Source organism: Panthera uncia, chromosome A2, assembly GCF_023721935.1.
Source record: "Panthera uncia isolate 11264 chromosome A2, Puncia_PCG_1.0, whole genome shotgun sequence".
Lineage (NCBI taxonomy): Eukaryota > Metazoa > Chordata > Mammalia > Carnivora > Felidae > Panthera > Panthera uncia.
In genome coordinates this window covers 23213263-23233915 of record NC_064816.1, presented here as the reverse complement: position 1 = coordinate 23233915, position 20653 = coordinate 23213263, and the positions used below count along the sequence as shown (strand labels likewise).

General features: G+C 37.5%; 1 protein-coding gene across 1 annotated transcript in view; it reads left to right on the top strand.

Annotated features, from left to right (window-relative positions):
- ERC2 (ELKS/RAB6-interacting/CAST family member 2) overlaps window positions 1-20653 on the top strand; it is a 728571-nt gene that overhangs the window by 334498 nt on the left and 373420 nt on the right. The window contains exon 6 of the mRNA XM_049640744.1: window positions 15468-15635. Within this exon, the coding sequence (XP_049496701.1) occupies window positions 15468-15635 (168 nt within the window). The remainder of the gene's footprint in view (window positions 1-15467; window positions 15636-20653) is intronic.

Genomic DNA, 20653 nt, shown 5'->3' with positions numbered 1-20653 from the left:
ATTATATTATATTATATTTTATTTTATTTTATTTTATTTTATTTTATTTTATTTTATTTTATGTTATTTTGTTATTTATTTTATTTTTTTTTTAATAATTATTTACTAATTTTTGACACAGAGAGAGCCAAGTACATGGGGAGAGGTGCAGAGAGAGAGGAAAGAGAGAATACGAAGCAGGCTCCATGCTATCAGTGGCGCAGAGCCCAATGTGGGGCTTGATCCCACCAACTGTGAGATCATGACCTGAGCCAAAATCAAGAGTCAGTTGCTTCGCTGTTGAAGCTACCCAGGCACCCAAAATAATATCTTTTAATTTTATATTATATCATTATTTACATGTAAAGGTATATTATATATAATTAATGTATAATTATATACTATATATAATATAATATATGATACATAAACATACTTTATATAAGCATATATTATATAAAGTATAAGTATATCATAAATATATCTATAAATTGTAGTTCTACCATGTTAGCCTGGAGACCCCTCAGGCCTCAGTGTTTTCACCTATAAACAATACCTACCAATACCAATATATCAGAAAGGATAAAATACATACTATAATTTTACCAATGACCTTTTTTTCTTTTGTTTTTTTTTTTGGCTTCATGCTATATTCCTCTTCATTCCTGTGGTTGTCGTTCATACTGTTCACATATTTACAGCTTTCCTCCTTCTGAGCATGAGTTTCAGAGCAGGCCCTTTGGAGTCTGATAGACATGGGTGGGCTCAAGTCTCAGGTTTGCCATTGCAAGCTGTGTGGCTTTAAGCCTTATAAAATGGAGGGTAGCATCTCTACCTGTCCCAAAGTGCTAGATGGTCACATGAAACTACATAAGGGTGTTAACTAATGTTCCCATAATTCTTGTCAGTATGATTAACTTTTAATGATAGCTGCTAGAATATTAGCATACAGCACTCCAGTGACTAAATTTATTAATCATATATGGGTGATTAGTAATCACCCATTCACTGTTAAACATTATTAATAATTAAATAATTATTATTAATTAAAATAAATAATTATTTAAATAATTAAAATTATTACCATTCACTGTTAAACAGCAGCTACTCTTCATTGATTGTTTCTATTTATTTCTTAGTGCATGACCCTGTAGGTCATGATTCAGTGAAACCTTATAGAACAGCACTATTATCCAGGCATCTGGGGGGCTCAGTCAGTTAAGCATGTGACATTGGCTCAGGTCATGATCTCATAGCTGATGGGTTTGAGCCCCGCATCAGGCTCTGTGCCAACAGCTCGGAGCCTGGATCCTGCTTCAGATTCTGTGTCTCCTCTCTCTCTGCCCTTCTCCCCTTGCACTCTCTCTCTCAAAAATAAATCAACATTAAGAAAAAATTTAAAAAGAATAGTACAATTATTATCCTCACTTTATGGACTGGGAAACTTAAGTTTTGGGGGATTGTGTCTTTCTCTAAGTTATGGTGAATAAGTGGAAGGTTAAGATTTGAATTTGAGGAGTCTAGTTTAAGAGCCTCGGTGTGTAACTATTTAACTTGCCTTCCAACAATGTGTATATATATATGTGTGTGTATATGTATATGTGTGTGTGTGTGTGTGTGTGTATATATATACACACACATATATACATATGTATATGTATACATACATACATATATGTATATATATACACACATATGTGTGTATATATACATATATGTATGTATGTATACATATACATATATACATATGTATATGTATATGTATATGTATATGTATACACACACACACAGATAGTCATAGCAATTATAATATGTACCACCATATATAATTCTTCCAGGAAAGACTGTCCTTGCCTGTTCCTCTAACTGCAGCATTTCTGCCATGATAAGAGGTCAGTTTGAAAGGCAAATGATCAGTTGATTTTTTGGGAGCTCTGGACCTGATTGGATTTACCTTATTCTGAGGTCCCCATAGCAGTCAGTGGGATACTATAGTTGGCTTACAAGTAGAATTGACTAATCTTAATTTAATCCTTGTTTTTATCACTTCTATAACTTAGCATGTAGTAGGCATTTAATAAACTCTTACTTATTTGCTCATGTGTTCTTCCAAAAATATTCTGTGCACACACAAGCACATATTGCTTCTGTTATTCCCAAGGAAACGTATTATACCTACTGGAACCCATGTTGCATTTTACATTTGGCTTTTGCAGATATCTTCTACAGTTTGCCTTTTGCCTTTTTTCATGAAGACATTTTAATTTGTATTTAATCTTATTTGTGTATCTTTTATGGTATTCAAACTTTTTCTCTTGCTTAGAAAGTACTTCTATAGATATTCATCTCCACCCCTCTGCTTATTTGCAGTTTTGCTTTCGTGGTTTCAGTTACTTAGGGTCAACCGCTGTTTGGAAGCAGATGATCCTCCTCTGACATAACATCAGAAAGTCAATAGTAGCTTAGTGCTGTGTCACAATGCCTGCATCATTCACCTCACTTCATCTTACCATGTAGGCATTTTATCAACTCATGTCATCATAAGCTGAGGGGGTGATTATAATAGAAAAAGATATTTTGAGAGAGGAGAAAGACCACACTGACATAAGTGTTATTATATATTATAATTGTTATATTTTAATATTAGTTGTTGTTGATCTCTTACTGTGCCTAATTTATAAATTAAACTTTATCATAGGTATGTATGTGCATGTAGGTATGATGTATGTATATATATACCCATATATTTATATATACTATGCTTTTCCCATATATATATATTTATATATACTATGTTTTTTCCCATATATATATATATATATAGAGAGAGAGAGAGAGAGAGAGAGAGAGATGGGAAAAAACAGTATATATAAAATTTGGTACTATCCATGGTTTCAGGCATCCATTGGGTTTCTTGGAACATATCCCTGCAGACCAGAGGGGACTACTGTATTTCAGAAATAAGAAGAGCCCCATATTTTTTGGTAGAATTTTCATAGTTTAATTTTTTTTACATCTAATTCTTTATTAGGAGTTTATTTTTGTCATAAGGAGATAGGTAAGGCTTTACCTTTATTATTTTTGTAAATGGATAGTTTTCAGTCATTAATTAAATAATCCATATTTTCTCTATTGAATCTAAATCTTGCATTTATCATATACTAAATTTCCATAAGTATGTGACTCTATTTTGTAAGTCCTTAAGTACGTGACTTCCTCCTTTTCTTTCTGCATCAATACCAAACTCTTTTAGTTACCAAAGTTTTAAAATATGTTTTAGGGGCGCCTGGGTGGCTCAGTTGGTTAAGCATCTGACTTCAGCTTAGGTCATGATCCTCATGGTTTATGAGTTCAAGCCCTGCATTGGGCTCTGTGCAGACAGCTCAGAGCCTGGAGCCTACGTTGGATTCTATGTCTCCCTCTCTGTCTTCCCTCCCCCACTTGTGCTCTCCTTCTATCAAAAATAAATAAACATTAGGGGCGCCTGGGTGGCTCAGTCAGTTAAGCGTCTGACTTCGGCTTAGGTCACGATCTCGCAGTCCGTGAGTTCGAGCCCCGTGTCGGGCTCTTTGCTGATGGCTCAGAGCCTGGAGCCTGCTTCCGATTCTGTGTCTCCCTCTCTCTCTGCCCCTCCCCTGTTCATGCTCTGTCTCTCTCTGTCTCAAAAATAAATAAAAACGTAAAAAAAAAAATAAATAAATAAAAATAAATAAATAAATAAAAACGTTAAAAAAAATAAATAAACATTAAAAAAATTTTTAATAAATATGTTTTAATATCTGGATCACTCGCTTTCAGACATCATGAAAGTTGAGGTAGGTGATGACGTTAGAGGCCATTGAGCAAAATTGTGCTAGAGGAGGTAGCTGAGTCCCTGAGAAGCAAGTGACCTCCCCAAAGGCCCCATCTCCAGGTGCCCGCAGAGCCACAAATGAACCTGGAGGCAGACTAGTGGAGTGGATCTTGAACCAGAAGATGGGACTTTAATGCAGTCTACTGAGTTAGTCTTATAAGCCCTCAAAGCTTCAGTGTTTTTACTTATAAACAATACCTCTCTCACAGGTAGCCCTGAGGAGTGCATAAGACACTATGGTGCATCACCTAACAGTATGAGTCACAGAGCACATCTTGAAAATATTTAGTTGACCCTGAACCAGTGCCTTCTGAATCTAATCCGGTGGTGTGTCTGCATTTCACCTCATATCCATGCCATGCCTTAAAATTTGATGCCTGAAACATACTCAAGAACAAACATTTGTTTTTTTTTTAATGCTTGTTTATTATTTTTGAGAGAGAGAGAGAGAGAGTGTGTGTGTGTGTGTGTGTGTGTGAGGGGGGCAGGGCAGAGAGAGAGAGAGGGAGACACAGAATTCAAAGCAGGCTCCAGGCTCCAAGCTGTCAGCACAGAGCTGGATGTGGGGCTCAAACCCACAAACCATGAGATCATGACCTGAGCTGAAGTCAGACAATCAACCAACTGAGTCATCCAGGTGCCTTTTCCAAAACATTTCTGAAGATTATTATTATGTGTTTTAGAAAAACATGGGTTCTGTGGCTAAATTGATGTAGGAAAAGGTGAGTTAGGTATAAGATCTTTGTTATGGGATGTCAGAACTTTAGTATGCTAATGTCTGCCTAAAATCAGGAGAACTAGCTACATTTCCCCATTTGGCTTGATCTTGGAACACACTTCCACTACTCCCTCCATTTAATATTTTCACAACACCCAGGAGGATCTCAAAGAACAAGTACTGTTTACTTAGAGCAGTGTGTCTCACATTTGGGAAGAAATTCCTTTTAATTTTTTTTTTCAACGTTTTTTATTTATTTTTGGGACAGAGAGAGACAGAGCATGAACGGGGGAGGGGCAGAGAGAGAGGGAGACACAGAATCGGAAACAGGCTCCAGGCTCCGAGCCATCAGCCCAGAGCCCGACGCGGGGCTCGAACTCACGGACCGCGAGATCGCGACCTGGCTGAAGTCGGACGCTTAACCGACTGCGCCACCCAGGCGCCCCAAGAAATTCCTTTTAAAAGGAAAAAATGAAAAGAATGTTGTAGACTTTGAGTATTTCTTAATGTAATAATTGTTACTTATGCTACTTAATTAGGCACAAAGGTAATTATAACTCTTACAGAACTATGATGCCAAATCAAAATTATACACTAAATGGAAATATGATGCCAAAGCCTATAAAATTTAAACTAATGACATTTATTAACTTTATCTAGAGAAGGATTGTTTGCTGGACATTAATTGATACTTGATATAAATATGGTGCCAACTGCTATAACTCAGATGCTAGTTCAGGAGGTCTGCATAGTGGTGTACTGTGTGATATCCTGCTTTCCTCGCCAATTGTTGTTTCTGTAATTCTGATGAACTTCTTGTTTGCATGGTCACTTTGATGTCTGATGGTGAAGATTTGAAGGGAATATATAAGAGCAGTAAGAAGCCCTTCTGTGCTTTCTCCACTTCACCCCAGAGGAATCTTAAATGTAAACACAAAGGCAGATAGTGAAATCTCTTAACAATTATTGGGTATAAGGAGTTATTTACATGATTCAGAATAAGTTCATTTTAGCTTTTGAGATAATCATTGAAAATAAAAGACAACATAAAACAATTCTTGTAGCAAATTCATGGATCCTTGAACACAAGTGCCCATCCTCCTGGAGTCTGAGTCTTTAAACTTTGAAATGTGGATTTAATTCTCTTTTAAATAAAATGACTACAGTTCTTAATTTGTCAATTATTGACAAACATGTTAAGCATATCCAGATGGAAATTACTTAGTTGGATTTACTGAAAAGCACTGAATTGAGATCACAAAATTATTGCTTAAATCTTGGTACTAAATTATTAGTGATTTAAGTTCTTTGGGCTTCAGTGATAATTTAGAAAGTTCATGGCATATCTAAATAGAACCAATATTTTAAAATTTTATGTTAAAATGTATCTTCATGTTTAAATATAATGTGCTCACTTGAAGGGAAAATGCAATATGAATGATACATGGTATTTTCTTAAACTTGTTTTTTTGATAATAATAAATGTTTTGAAGATGGGGTTTTTAAATGTTAGGAGTTACTAAGATTGATAGGTTTGCAAATTGGTTTTAAGTATTTTGAATTTATAACTATCATCATGTTGCAAAATAACATTGACTTTGGAATGGCTTACTTCCTTTTGTAGTAATTCAAAAATATTATGACAGCTATAGTTTTATAGTGAGCATAAAAACCAGTGAGGTAAGTTCAGTGAGGTAAGGTTAGTGTTGGAAGTTTTATTAACAAAAACTTTAAGTATTAACACATGAGTTACAATTCCCATGTGTTTTCAGAAATTTGCTGGAACTGAACTGAACATTAAATTTTGAACTTTGGACTAGTCACTTAAAACCACCTAATTTTAGTGTAAGAAGTAGCCAAAAACTTAAGTATGAAAACAGGCTTTATAAAGTTGGCTGGATTATTAACCCGCATATGATATGAATTCTTCCATGTAGGTGATATGAAGCACTCTTAACTGAGCATTGTTTTCTTCAAGTAGGTGGTATGTAGGTCTTGGGTATAATTTTGTGACAGGTAGGTAAGACAAAATGCATCTTTACAACCTGAAAATCTCAACTGTGTTATTAACAAGTTGGTGATTGTAACTTAACTTTTATAAGCACAGCATGTGGTTATGCAATACTAAATATCCCTGAATTTTATTTTTTGAGTTGAAATTGTATAAGGGAACATACTTATAATTTAAGAGAAAGGTATAGTTTAAAATATGAAGCACTTTATAATACAACCATTATTGTTTCATTTTGTGCTATCTAAATATCTTAAAATACAATCTAGGTTTTTTCCTTGGTCAAATGTATAAGCTTTTGGTTGCTAAAGGAAAGCCAGCCCACAGAAGTGGATCATATAGGCGTCCCCCCACCCCATTTTTTCCTCCCAGGGAGTATTAACCTACTGACTGCAGTGACCAATAGGAGAATAATACATCATTGACATTAGCTAGTCGCCTTGAAGAACTTAAGGGCATAACAGAAATGATCAAGTCTCTTGTTACTCATGACTGTGTGGAGAAGAGAGACCTTATAAATAAAACTCAGAAAAAAAAGCCACCCAGAGATCTTTTTAGGAAAGGGTTTTCTCTTGGTTTTCAACTATATAGATGTCATCTCTTTATAAGTGTTTATTAACTTGGTCTCAGCTGCATCTAAGTAGGAGTTAATCTGTAAATGTACAGTACATGTTTTCTGGAGGAATGTTGACATAAGTACAGGACTGCTCATCTACATGTATGTTAGACTACAAGTCATGTTCTATTGTCTTAGGGTCTTCCAAGTTATATAGTCATTTACCTTTAGATGTTTCCTTGCATCTCAAACTATGTAGAACCTAATCCCAGCCTCTTGATTTCCTGCCCCTCAAATCTGAGACTTCCCAGTCTTTCCCTGCAGATGCAGTAATTGCATTATTTAAAGAGTTGCTCCAGCCAGTAGCCCAGGAGTTATTTTGGATTCTTCCCTTCCTTTCATCCCTCTACATGCAAACCCTCAGTTCTGCCAGCTGCCTCTTGATTGTATCTCAAAATATGTCTCAAGCACAGCCACAGTCTTCCTCTCCATCACATCTCCATCCTTGTTGTGGCAGCTATTATCTCTCTGGTTGATTGGTTGACTAGTGTAGCTCCCTACCTAGCCCCAGACTCTGCTCCTGCCCCCTGATGTTTGTTTATACGACCAATCATCCAATTGTCCCATCCTTGGCCAATAAAAAGACTATTTAATCTGTAGTAATTTCCTTGCTTTCTGATTCAACAAACTATTCTATATTCACTTTGTATGTTCCTTGCCACAGATATAAAATTAATCATTTCTACAATGAAACTGATTTCTTTTAGTGAGGTATGGTTTTTAGAGACCACAGTCTAGGCATTTTGGGTGAGTGCTTATTGCTATGGAGGCAGTCACTTTTTCTAAGCCTTTTTAATGGACAAAGCTGGAAAATAAGTTTTTAAAAGAGAAAATACCTCATCTGTTCATAACTTATTAGTATCACAAGGCTTTTTTTAAAGACCCAGATTTATTAAAATCCAAAATTATCTTGAAAGTAGTGGAACAGGTATAAAGCACAACTTATTTAAAGATCAGTGAAGACCATTTGGTGTTCCAAGATTGCACAGTAAAGCGTAGCTATTGGTTAAATAAACCATTTTACTGAATACTAAACTGCATGCCCAGGTTTGATTTACAATAGCTTATATTTATTAAATCATTAATTTTATTATTTTGTATACATACAAATACACACATATACATTTTCACCAATAAACACAAATACCCACAAAATAGCCTTTTGTTATTCCAGTTTTTTATAAAGATTTTACATAAGCTTTTAGATTTTATATTTGTACTACTTTCCACTTACCCTAAAAATTGTGTTTACTAATTATATTGATGTAATAACTTGTTTGCTCTACCTTACCCCCAACTTCACAAATATGTGGTTCAATAAGCCATAGACCTGATGGTCTTGTTAAAAGGTTGTATCTCTAACATAGAACAGTGCCTGACACAAAATCACTTCTCTATATTTGTTAAATGAATGAATAAGTAATTATAGTTAGTGTAGATTTTTTAAAAGCTCCTATAGAAAGAAGAAATCTGAAATAAAAATAGCTGTGGAAATCCAAGAGTAGAAGGGCATAACCTGACCAAGCATAGGAGAAGAGATGGACACACCCTCATCTATATTGCTGGTGTTTGATAGTGCGGCTGCTGAAGGACATTTTTTTTTTTCTTAAAGGCGGCTTTTGCTATAATTAGGGATTAGTGTGAAAGATTTTTTAAAAGAAATGATTATTCTGAATTCTTTTTAACAAAACTGCAGAAAAACTATGTCAATAGAATCACCAAGCCAGTTAGGTCATTGACCATTGTGTGGTTCTCTTTGGTAAAGATCAATAACCTCTGATGGTGAGAGAAAGGAAGGCTATAGGATTCCTACCCCATGACTTTGCCTTCTGGTAGTACATCACAGCTTCTCAGAGTGCTCCTTCAAGTTCTAGCTCTCTGTCCTTTTGAGGCCAAAAGGGGTTTATACTAGCTAGGTCAATGTGATGATATTTTCTGGGCAGAGCTCAGCCAGCCTTGCTTGCTGTTGGGCCAGAATCCTCCCTGAAGCATTTATATGCAACAGAGATTGAAATCTAAGGGTTGAAACTTTTGGGCTTACTAGATTCATAGTCCTGCACTGTCCAATATGGTGGCTATGAACTGTATGTGGCTATTGAGCACCTGAAATGTGGCTAGTCCTAATTGAGATTTGCTGAAAGGGTAAAATAGATGTTGGATTTTAAAGAAAAAAAAAAGAATGTATAATAATACCTCATTAATATCTTTCGTATTGATTACAGTTTAAATAATGTTTTGGATATAGTGGGTCAAATTAAACAATTATTAAAAGTAATTTTATCTGTTTATTTTTCCTTGTTTTTACATGGCTACTAGAAAGTTTAAAGTTACAGATGTGACTTACATCATTTCTCCATTGGACACACCATCTTAAATTTTGTTCCTGGAAGAGTAGGAGTACTTGGGCAGCATTTCTAACCAATCCACACATCTCAAACACTACTCACATCTCCAAGGGAAAATCAATCCTCACATCAATTATGTTAATTGACCAAATTTCAGGTGTTCATCAAATATAAAGAATATCTTGGCACTTTTGGTAGCTGACTCTGGCATGTCAGCTTTTAATTAAAGTTTGTCATAGGCTAATTAACTACCCCTGGAGAATTCATTCCCATTTGGGAAATACACCCCTCCAGCCACCCAGCCATAGACCCCTCCACACATACACATATCGTACAGTGTATGCTGGAATATTTTAAAGTAAATGACAGACAGTGTAACACCCTGGTACATGCTGGAGCACAGAATCTTATTTGCTGAGTCTCTACTTTTCCTAGGGCTGCTGATTAGCAACCTTTATTGCATTCCTACAGTATATAAATCACTGGGTTAGAAATTGTAGAAAGCAGAATAGTAAAATATAATAACAATAGCAAAGATTTATTGAGTGTTTCTAGGTGCCAGGCATTGTGCTAAGTGCATTACATGTTATTTAATTTAATCCTCAAATAACTTGATGAAGGAGGTATTGTTATTATCCTCATTTTGCTTCTAACACCTTTGTTGTATTCCTGACGTTTGGAAGGCCTGTGGGTAAGTCCATGGCCATTACCGTAAGTTACTTGAACATACATATTTGCAGTGCAGAGACTTTTGCAAAACAGTTGTCCACTTGGGCCACTTGTCTGTACAGATGGAAGTTCAAGCCACTGGGCTTAAGGGGGCTCTTCCTCTTCAGTCTTTCTTTCTGCTCCCAAGATCTTGAACTTTGACCTCAGTGTCCACTCCCCAGGGTTCTGCTACTTGCTCCATTTAGCTCTGTCCTTGGCTCTCCATCGTTTTTTCCCCTTCTCTGGATTTGGGGTGAAAGAATAGGGGAAAGTAGATTTTGAGGTCCGACACATAGAAGGAGTAGAGGGAGGAATATTGGTCCTTTTTCTTTTAGGTTTATAGCAATCTCTAAGACCAGCAAACCTTTCTAGTTTTAAGGTGCCCATTCCCTAGCAAAACCAGTTGAAGTTATAATCGTTTCAGAGTGGTTCAACACATCATATCACATCATATTGTAAGTCCAACAACCCATGTTGAGGGTTGAGAATTGGAGCAGCAGAACATGGGGAGTTACCCTGCTTCTCGTGGTCCACTGAGAATACTGATTTATGGGGGGGTTGCCATCTTGTAACTCCACTATCTGGAAAATGTAGCCTTCAAGATCTCTGAGGAAGGGAAAGAGTGTGGGGCTGGCATGGATGAGAACTGACATATGTCACTCCTGTTTACATTTCATGAATAAAACACACAGACCCATATTCCTGCAAGGGGCTGGGAAGGGAGACCTTCCCTGTATTCAGGAAGGACAGGAGAATTGGATTGTGAGTGAGAACTAGTACTTACTACCACAGCAAGCTTTAGGTTATTTTTAGTGTTTGTGTCTTCGGAGGCTGTATACATTATGCATACTTTCAACTTTGAAACTGTCCCCCATTTGAATGATTGCAAGTTGAATCAAATTCAAATATACCCTTCATCCAAGTCTACTATCAGGAAAAACAAACAAACGAAGTTTTGAATGTGAAATAAAACCGTATTGGGAGTTTTGTGAGTGTTCCAGTTTCATTTTCTTTTAAAGTTTTTCTTTGTGATAGCATGTTTATTCAATTCCTGAAGTGTTGTCAAGTAAGTAGTATTTAATCTGTGAAAATTTTCAAGTGGACCCTTTTTCTCTCTCAAGGGTTTTCTTTCTTTTTTTTTTTTTATTTTCTCAAGTGTTGCTGTAGTCATTTTAAGATTGAAATGAACCGTTTGATTTTAAAAAATTATTTATGGCACATCGAGTAGCACTTAGTGTTTTGTCACAACATTGAAACTGTTTCTGAAACCTATGTAAAATACAGCATAAAGGTCGGGAGGCTTATGTATAGAAACATACCTCACCATTGGAACTGGTTATAATTCCTGGGTGCTGACATCAAGATTAATAATATTTAACTCCGATTTTGGCAATTTTTGCCAATTTTATTGCCATGGTCCTTTTCTTTCAAGTTATTAACTGGAACTGAAGTGATAACAAATGTTTCATGCTTTATATTGCCAGATAAAAGGTTAAATTTTCATATGTTACATGCTCTTAACACACACACACACACACACACACACACACACAAATAATTCATACAACTGGATCAGAAGGAAATGAGTAATTCTCCTAAAATGAAAAGATTGTCCTAGTTTTTTTTTTTTTTTTTTCAACGTTTTTAATTTATTTTTGGGACAGAGAGAGACAGACAGAGCATGAACGGGGGAGGGGCAGAGAGAGGGAGACACAGAATCGGAAACAGGCTCCAGGCTCTGAGCCATCAGCCCAGAGCCCGACGCGGGGCTCGAACTCACGGACCGCGAGATCGTGACCTGGCTGAAGTCGGACGCTTAACCGACTGCGCCACCCAGGCGCCCCAAGATTGTCCTAGTTTTAACATTAGGTGACTAGTTCCCATGCGGTTAAGTCATATGTAAAAATTGGAAATTCAACCTATGGGTCTTTGTGCATTGACTATATCATACAGTTCTAATTTTCTTTTGTTTTTCTGGGAAATGATGGTGCTCTTTGCTTTGCCAAGTTTTATTATTGAGTCAACTGCCAAAGTTTAAGAGAGAGAGTTAAGGCCCTTAAAATTATTTGGTGTTGAGTGAAGAGGCAGAGAAAGGTATTTCATATTCCCAAACATTTTAACTTTTATGTCTCTACCTGATGTTGGAATATAATCTAACCTTCAAGGCTTTTCTGATTCCTTTATAAATGATGTACACTGTTGAGTGAAATCAGAATATTTGTGAAGGGGACCCAGTTTGGAAGTACATATTCTAATTTTTGATAGACTGTATTCTTTCTTGCCCGATCGTCCCTGTATTTAAACTTCTGTGCATCAGGAGGCCTTTGTGCCTGCTTGTGGTTTTGTACCATCTGGAAGTTAAAATTTGATTTTAGAAATGATGTCATACTTGCTTACTGCAAACTGGTCTAATGTTGGTTGAGAATTGGATACAGTTCAGGTCAAAGTTTTGTTTTAAAAAAAGACTCTTTAACCTTGTTTCTTGATTCCAGGAGACTGCAAAGCTATGAGGATAGACTGGAGTGATTGAAGGTCGTGATTCAAATTCCTTTGAAGCTAAATAAATGCATTTGGGTGTATGGAAAATAAACTTCCCAACAGAAGACCTTAGCTGGCACAGGCTCCCTCCTGCCATGTAGAATTTGGATGTTTGCGAGCAGTGTGCTGACCATGGCCATCCTTGGTCTCTATTTTATTCTTGGAGGAGAGATATTCTTACAGCCAGAGTTTTGTCTCTTCTAGGTTCAGGAAGATGAGGCAGGGCACTGATAGATCACACATGTGAGAAGGCACAGTAAATTTTAAGCATATTATTCATCAGTGCAGAGTCTCTTTTTCTAAACTCTTTCCAGCATCTGTTACTACCTCCCAAATTGTAATTTATTTACGTCAAAGTTTTGAATGTTAGACATTTCCTCTAGTCCAGATACAGACCATCCATGTTTGATAGCTAGAATGTAGGGCTCATAGGACCACAGTTTCTTCTCAAATTCACACTGAATCCTAGTCAGCCTGTGGGAAATCTTTTCAATGGAATGTGACCCCTTATAGCCACTACTATAATCAGGAGTGCTCAACATGTCCTGCCAATTTCCAAAGAACCTACCAAATGCCATCCTTTATGTATAAACTAAAAATCACATTTTTTTCCAGATAGGGTGAAAACCCAAAGAGAACTATTGATGTTATTTTGGGTTGGTAGATGGAGATGACTTTATATTTTATTGTCTTAATTTGAAATGTATTGTCAAATTGGTTTCCATACAACACCCAGTGCTCATCCCAACAGGTGCCCTCCTAAGTACCCATCACCAACCCTCCCCTTTCTTACACCATACACAAAAATAAACTCAAAATGGATAAAGGACCTGAATGTGAAACAGGAAACCTTCAAAACCCTAGAGGAGAAAGCAGGAAAAAACCTCTCTGACCTCAGCCTCAGCAATTTCTTACTTGACACATCTCCAAAGGCAAGGGAATTAAGAGATGACTTTAAACAATCTGGGATGTTTAAACAATCTTGAGAATCTGGGATGCTGAAGCTTTAGTGCAACTGGCATGAATTTTCTTTTAGTCAAGGGAAGATCCCTAGGACATGAGTATCCCTCTCACATCCCAGCTGCTAGATTTCCATGGCCCCTAGGTAAGAAGAAGCACAACTATCAGATATTTAAGGAATCTGCTGTTTTTGCCCTGTGCAGTCACAGAATGTCCATCCTGTCTCATAATGTGGTCAGGGTCATTCTGCCAACAGGGCTTTATAAGCACTGTTTCACCCCTTCCCTTGTGGAGACCTCCCTGCTTCATCCACCTCCCTGGGATAGAAACTGGAGAAACTCTCTACTCACCAACCTCTCATCACCTTTGACCTTTAGAAACACAGCTTTGGTGCTTCTTTTTTGGAAGGGGGTAAGAAAAGGAGATTCTACTCTGATAACTTTTTAAAATCTCTAATATCATCATTTCTTCCCTGATCTACCTAAGACTGATCTTGCCTTTAAAATCATAAAACGTCAGATACTTAGGGGGTTCCAACCTCTTTGTTTTATGGATGGGGAAACTGAGGCTGGAGGGCTGGGTGGGGAGGGGGGAGTGAGAGTTATTTGTCCTGATTCTCATAGCTGGATAGAAGCAGAATCCAACCTAAAACCAAAGTGTCCTCTTTCCAGTGTTCCAAGTTGCCTTTTGATTCTCTGTCTTGACAGTATTTACAAAACTATTTATTTTGGCTTATTATGGTATTCTCACCTCATTTTCCCTTAATTTTTGTGTTTTTTTTTTCATCCAAATTTTACTTGCTGGTAGTATAGTATAAAAAACTACTCAACAAGATTTGTGAACAGATACAGCAGACCTCTACCCCATTTTTCCTTCCCCAAGACAACCTGTTTTCAACTCCTTTTGCCTGGTTATTTTGATATCTCTAAATAACATGCTTCCATCACTACTTGATTTTTGATGTAACTACTGTCTATCAAATGCCTGGTATGGAGGGTGAGGATTAAATTTTTGTATCACCCCAAAACCTCACATTATCCATGTGAACCTTTTTTGCATATGGTCATTGGAATGTTAAGTTTAAAAATAATGTTTATGTTTCCTTATGTCTATTACTGACATTTGAAAAGCAGGAATTGTAATAATCTAATTTTTGAGCTAAGGTAGAAGAAATAGGTATTTTTTGTATGCCTTTTTTTTTTTCTTACATGTTTGGAAAGCAGTCTTTCATAACACTGGAGAGTGGTCATCTCCACAGCATTTCCTTCCTCCAGTAGCATTTCCTTCCTCTTGGCAGCTTGTATTTTTCTCCTTCAGGAGTGGTTCTCTACATGTTTGTCTTCTTCCAGACATCTGTGGCATGGCTCATCATGTTCTCCATATTCCTGGAGGATGTTGCAGAGCACAAGCAGTGTTGTGCCTTCCCTGTGCAATGGAATAGTGATGTGCTTTGTTTTCTAGCTAATGGTTTCACAGCAGGGAGACATACTACTATTTCATAATGCCTTATTTTATATACACCTTATATTAAAAAAAGTGTCACAGTTCAGATACACATACGACAGGACTTTGAGGTGGATACAGGCTGTTAAAATGCATGGCATTGAGGTGCCCATGAGCAATGGTTTGACCATGCTGTGCTGAGAAGATGCACTGCTGCCCTGTTCCCTCCCCGGGCCTCCTGGTTACTGATGACCACTGTGTAAAACCACAATCTTCTTTCTTTTTCCTGACTTCAGGTAGATGCACTGAGATTACGCCTGGAAGAGAAAGAGTCTTTTCTCAATAAAAAAACAAAACAGCTGCAGGACCTCACAGAAGAGAAAGGGACACTGGCTGGAGAGATTCGAGACATGAAAGATATGTTAGAAGTGAAGGAAAGAAAAATCAATGTTCTTCAGAAGAAGGTAAGGAGCTGACATAAGCCATTCAGGCTGGAAATTGGTATCATCCATGTTTTGTCATTTCAGAGAAATTTTTGAGTACATGGAAAAGAAGAAATTATTTTTTTTAGAGTTTTAGGTTAGGAAGTATAAACTTAACATGCTGGCACTTAACTTACTGGTGGTTGTGTCATGCCATTCTTAGCATGGACTGATGAATTTTCTGTTTGTCTGAAAAATAAATAGAGATGATTCTTTTTATAGTTTCCAGCTTAAATATGGATAATTGTACAAATTTAGATATATGTCTAAAATAATAAAATGTCTGAAAAGTTAATTTTTTCTTTTTCCTTACCAAGAGTTGAACAATGTATTCTGTGGGTCTTGAAGGTATTTTAGATGCATTTTTTATTTATGTAAATTTTAGTAGCTCTTACCGTACTGAACCCATACGGATTTGTTGGGGGGAGTAATGTTTACACCTATTACTTAATTGCAGTCTGTCAGAGAACATATAATAAGTTCTGACTACAGTGGGCTAACACAGAAGATGCTTGATCTAGCTAGGGCCCTTCTTTCCTGTTTTACCATCAGCAGCTCATTTTCTCCATGTAGGGATCCAGATTTGGGGAATGTACCCTGATTTTTTTAAAAAAATTCCCATTTGCTACTATGTACAGTTTGGGGAACATAGGGTCCCCTACTGTCCCCCGGAAAAGAACAGGCAAGAAGAGAAAACGACTACCTGATCTTTTAAGAAAATAAGATATATTGGAAAGGCATAGGGCTGTCAGATTAATAGGCAGCCAGCGTGGAAACTGGGCAGGAACTGACAGTGGGCAGCACAAGCCAGCTGGCCGGGACACTGCTGCAGACAGGCATATTGCTGGACACCCCTACTGCAGCTGCAGCTGCAGACAAATGGACTCTAACTGGCCCCTCCTCCTGGTGTCATTTGCCACTATCATCTCTCACCTTGTTTATATCAACAGCATCCTAGCTGTTTTTCCTGCTTTCACCCTTACCTTTCCTATAGGCTCTTCTTAACACAAAAGCTGGAGTAGTTCTTTTAAAACATAAAACAATTTATACCATTCTGATAAAAAATCTCCAGTTGCAGCCACCTACATAATTTGTGCAGAATGAAAATTGTTCAAAGAGAATTTCTGAATGAGCATAAAACCAAGTCTGGGGCCCTTCAGAGTGTGGGGACCTGTGCAGTTACACAAGTCACATGCCCATGAAGCCACCCCTATCCCCTGTGGCTTCCATCCTCACTCTCAAGGTATTGGTGATCTGATGGATTATATTATTAATTATTTCTGTCAGAATCTTTACAGACAAGGCCCAGGTGTTTTGATCTCCTCTTTGCAGTGCCAACTAATTGACACAGATGTTTAGAAGAGATCTTGGAAGACATGACCAAGGACCCTTGAATCAATGGGGCCGTTGAGGGCAGATGGGACTAACAGAGAGACAGAGTGGCAGTTCTTAGAGTAGGTACTAAGGATTCAAAAGAAAACTTTTCACTTAAAATTCCCAGGAGTGAATGATGACGAAAGCTAACATTTATAGAACTTATGTTGAACACTGTATGCTGGATATTTTGCTATGCTCGTTATGTGCACTCTTTACTTACTCTTAATCATAATCCTTTGAGGCAGGTATAGTTAGTTATTAACCCAGGAAACTGAAGGACACTGAAGCTTATGGTAGGTAGACAACCCAGATAGGTGCAAGGTTGTTTTTGTTTGTTTGTTTGTTTTGTTTTTTGTTTTTTTGTCTTTGGAAAAGTAGAATACAATGGTTAGTGCAAATTAAAAGAATAAGTGTATGGACCTCAAGTTTTATGATGATGATACCAGCTGTCAATCAAGGAAGAGCATCACAGTTCCTTGTTTTACCAGGAGTTGAGACTAAGTACTCTTATTCTTGAGGAATAAATGGCATTAATGTTATGAATGAAGATTTTGGGAAGGTACTTTCAATGCATAAGTGACAAAAGACATGTGCTGATGGGCACAGTTTGCGAAATTTTATACTTTGCTCCATAAGCCAGACTCAAAGGTTTGGAACTGGTTTGGAAGTTCTTGAGCAAAGCCAATTGTATATTATGACTTCTTTGGGCAACGTGATCATAATCCCACTTATTTAAACCATGTAGATAATGGATTAGGAAGTATTTCATGTGTATTGGGAGAGGTTCTTCAGTTTTACATTTTTTTTCACTGAGTGTTTACCAACACATTTGGGGAGGAAATAACACCACTGGCAACATAGTGAAGGGGCAGGAATTCTATATACCTGCAGTGTAAAGGACAGATAATCCCCAAGAAGTAATACACACAATTCAGAAATCTAGTCAAAATGTGGAAATAATACAGAAGCTAATGGGCCAATGAAACATTGTCTTTGGGACTGAAGACTCAGAGTTTTGACCACATTCAGCCTAATTGGCTGTTTTAGGGCAGGTCTGGATTGGAACAGTGTAAGCTTTGGATTAGGGTGTGTTGGCATGGAAGAAATAATAAACTTATGTCAATGTCAGACACATAGTATTACTTAATATTTCTTTCTTATAGACTCTTTGGCAACCAGCACTGTGTTTTGATGCCAATAGAAATGGGTATGCTCCTTTCATAGCCATGTTTAACCTGGCGAAGCTAGGCTTGCACCTCGTATCTGTCAGCCTTGCCTTCAGAGCTCTGAGTCTCAGAAATCTCATGTCCTCCATAAGCCATGTGAACAGGTCACATGTCTGGACAGCAGGCATGGACACGATGCCCTAATCATTTTTTTACTTGAGGAAGGAAGTGAAGTTGATGAAACAGAGAACCCCAGTTGACAGAATATCTCTGAGCAAGCTTTTGTAGGAACACAGCAGTCATCAAGTATAGATTTTGGTTCTACTGCAATTTGCCTCCACTCCATAATTCCCAGATACAGAGTTCTTTTAGTAGGGGGAAAAATGTGCATGTATGAAAATTGTTCAGTGGAGCATCCCCTTATGGCTGTGATGCTGAAGTCAGAGGAGCAGTATAGTTTTCAAGCTGCAGGCTTAACATTCTGTTCTCATACCTGAATTCAGACTTCAACTGATGAAGTGCTACCTGACTATTGAGTTTTTGTAGGAAATGTCATAAAACCTTGATGACATTGTACATTTGGAAAGTGTATAATGTCCAGGATTTTAGGACATGGTAGCATTATTTGACCCAGATCAAATTCAGACTGTTATGTAGCTCATGCAACATAAACCTACTACCCAAGAAATTTTTAAAAAGTCATTAAATTGGACAAAAGTTCTATCTCCATTTTAATTCTAGGGCTCAGTCCCACTTTATAGAGCAGACGTACTTTATTTATTAGGGGTAGAAAAACAGATGGTGATTTCTCTGGAAGCCAAGTTCAGTAGCTACCTACTGGGCTTCATGGATTGCCCTGTGGGTTGGAAAGGGCAGGGAGGTGTGAGTGGAATTGGCTTCTAGGGGTGGCATCTATGGACCTGCCCACTTCAGCAGCTTTATTCTACCAATTTGGAAGTGTGGTGGTGAAAATTATGAATGATGATAAGTTCAGAGGTAAAGACCCTACAGGACTATGGTTATTAGCATACTGGGTTTCTTCATGAAGTTTATTAAAAATAAAAAATAAAAAACAATTACCTGAGAAGATGATTATAGAACATGGAGATTTCCATGTTGGTGTAAAGTAGGGAGCACTTTTTGACTCAATTGATCTTTTTCCTGGTGTTTAAACATCCAGTTGCACTTTTATATTATTATTGGCAAGCCTCCTGTTTTTTGAACACGTGCAAAATCATATTATTTTTGCATTTACTGAGTGTTTCCTATGCGTCAGTAAGTCACTACTCTAGGTCCTGGAGGCTCAAAGGGATATAACATAGTCTCTAGTCCTCAGGAAGCTGATAGTCTGGTTGGGGAGATAGACATGCATAATCCTAAATGTAAGTACAGTGGAGAGCAACATGGCATATTACCAGAAACAAACTGCTTGATGAATGCAAACAGCAGAAGCTAATTCTGCTACCTTGAGCAAAAAGGAGTTAGTTTATGGCAAGGATATCCAGAGCCCCAATGTCTGGCTGGTAGAACAAGATTAGAAATGATCAAGAGTCAGGACAGCTGTAGAAGACTAAGAGAAAAGAGCGAGTGCCACGATCTCATAACCAGGAGTGTCTGTTCAGGTGTCTTCTCTGTTGATGCCTGCCCTCTCACCTTCCTCCCTCTTCCCTTACATCACACTGTTGGTTGAGATTTAAAGTCCTGGGGCAGAGCTCCAAATTTCATACAGGTGCCTCTCATTGGTAGGATCTAACCAAACCTGCCCTAAAAGGAATCTGGGAAATGTGGTTCCAAGCTTTACACCTGAGATTTCCACTCAGTTCTTGTGTCACTTACACTGGGAAGTCTTTGCTGACATTGCAGGCTGGGAGAGGTTTTATACTTTTAAAGAACCATTTCTTGGCTCAGTTTGAAATTCTGCATCCCTTTAGTGAGTGTTGGCTTCCCTCCCATGGCTAATCTCCTTGAGTGCCCCAACCGTGATCATCAAGATACTTCCAGCTTTTTGCAGAATTCTTGGCAGGTGATGGTCCTCAATCAATATGCATTGGGTGAATAAATTATATCAGCAAATTCTGAATGAATGAGAACTTGGGAGAAGAGAAATCATTTTGAGATCCACTCCTGGCCCAAGAATATTGTTAGCTATTAGGAGTCTTTTGCCCCAGTGAAATGTTAGACTCACTTATTGTTCCCAGGACAGAATGTTCTCTGTAGGCTGCAAGATGGAACCACCCCATGGATAATAAAACGGATGAGGAAATTACTTCTGCTCTACCCACATCTAACACCTCAAGCCTTGGTTCCATTACCCTGACAAGGTAAAAATGGATTAAGGCTTGAGTAAGGGCACTTAACTACTCTTGCTTCATTTTCCTTTTTAATAAAAAGAATATGTGACATTTATCAAGTATACTGTCTTGCTCTGCAAAGAGACTAATGCTTCCTCCTCTAGTT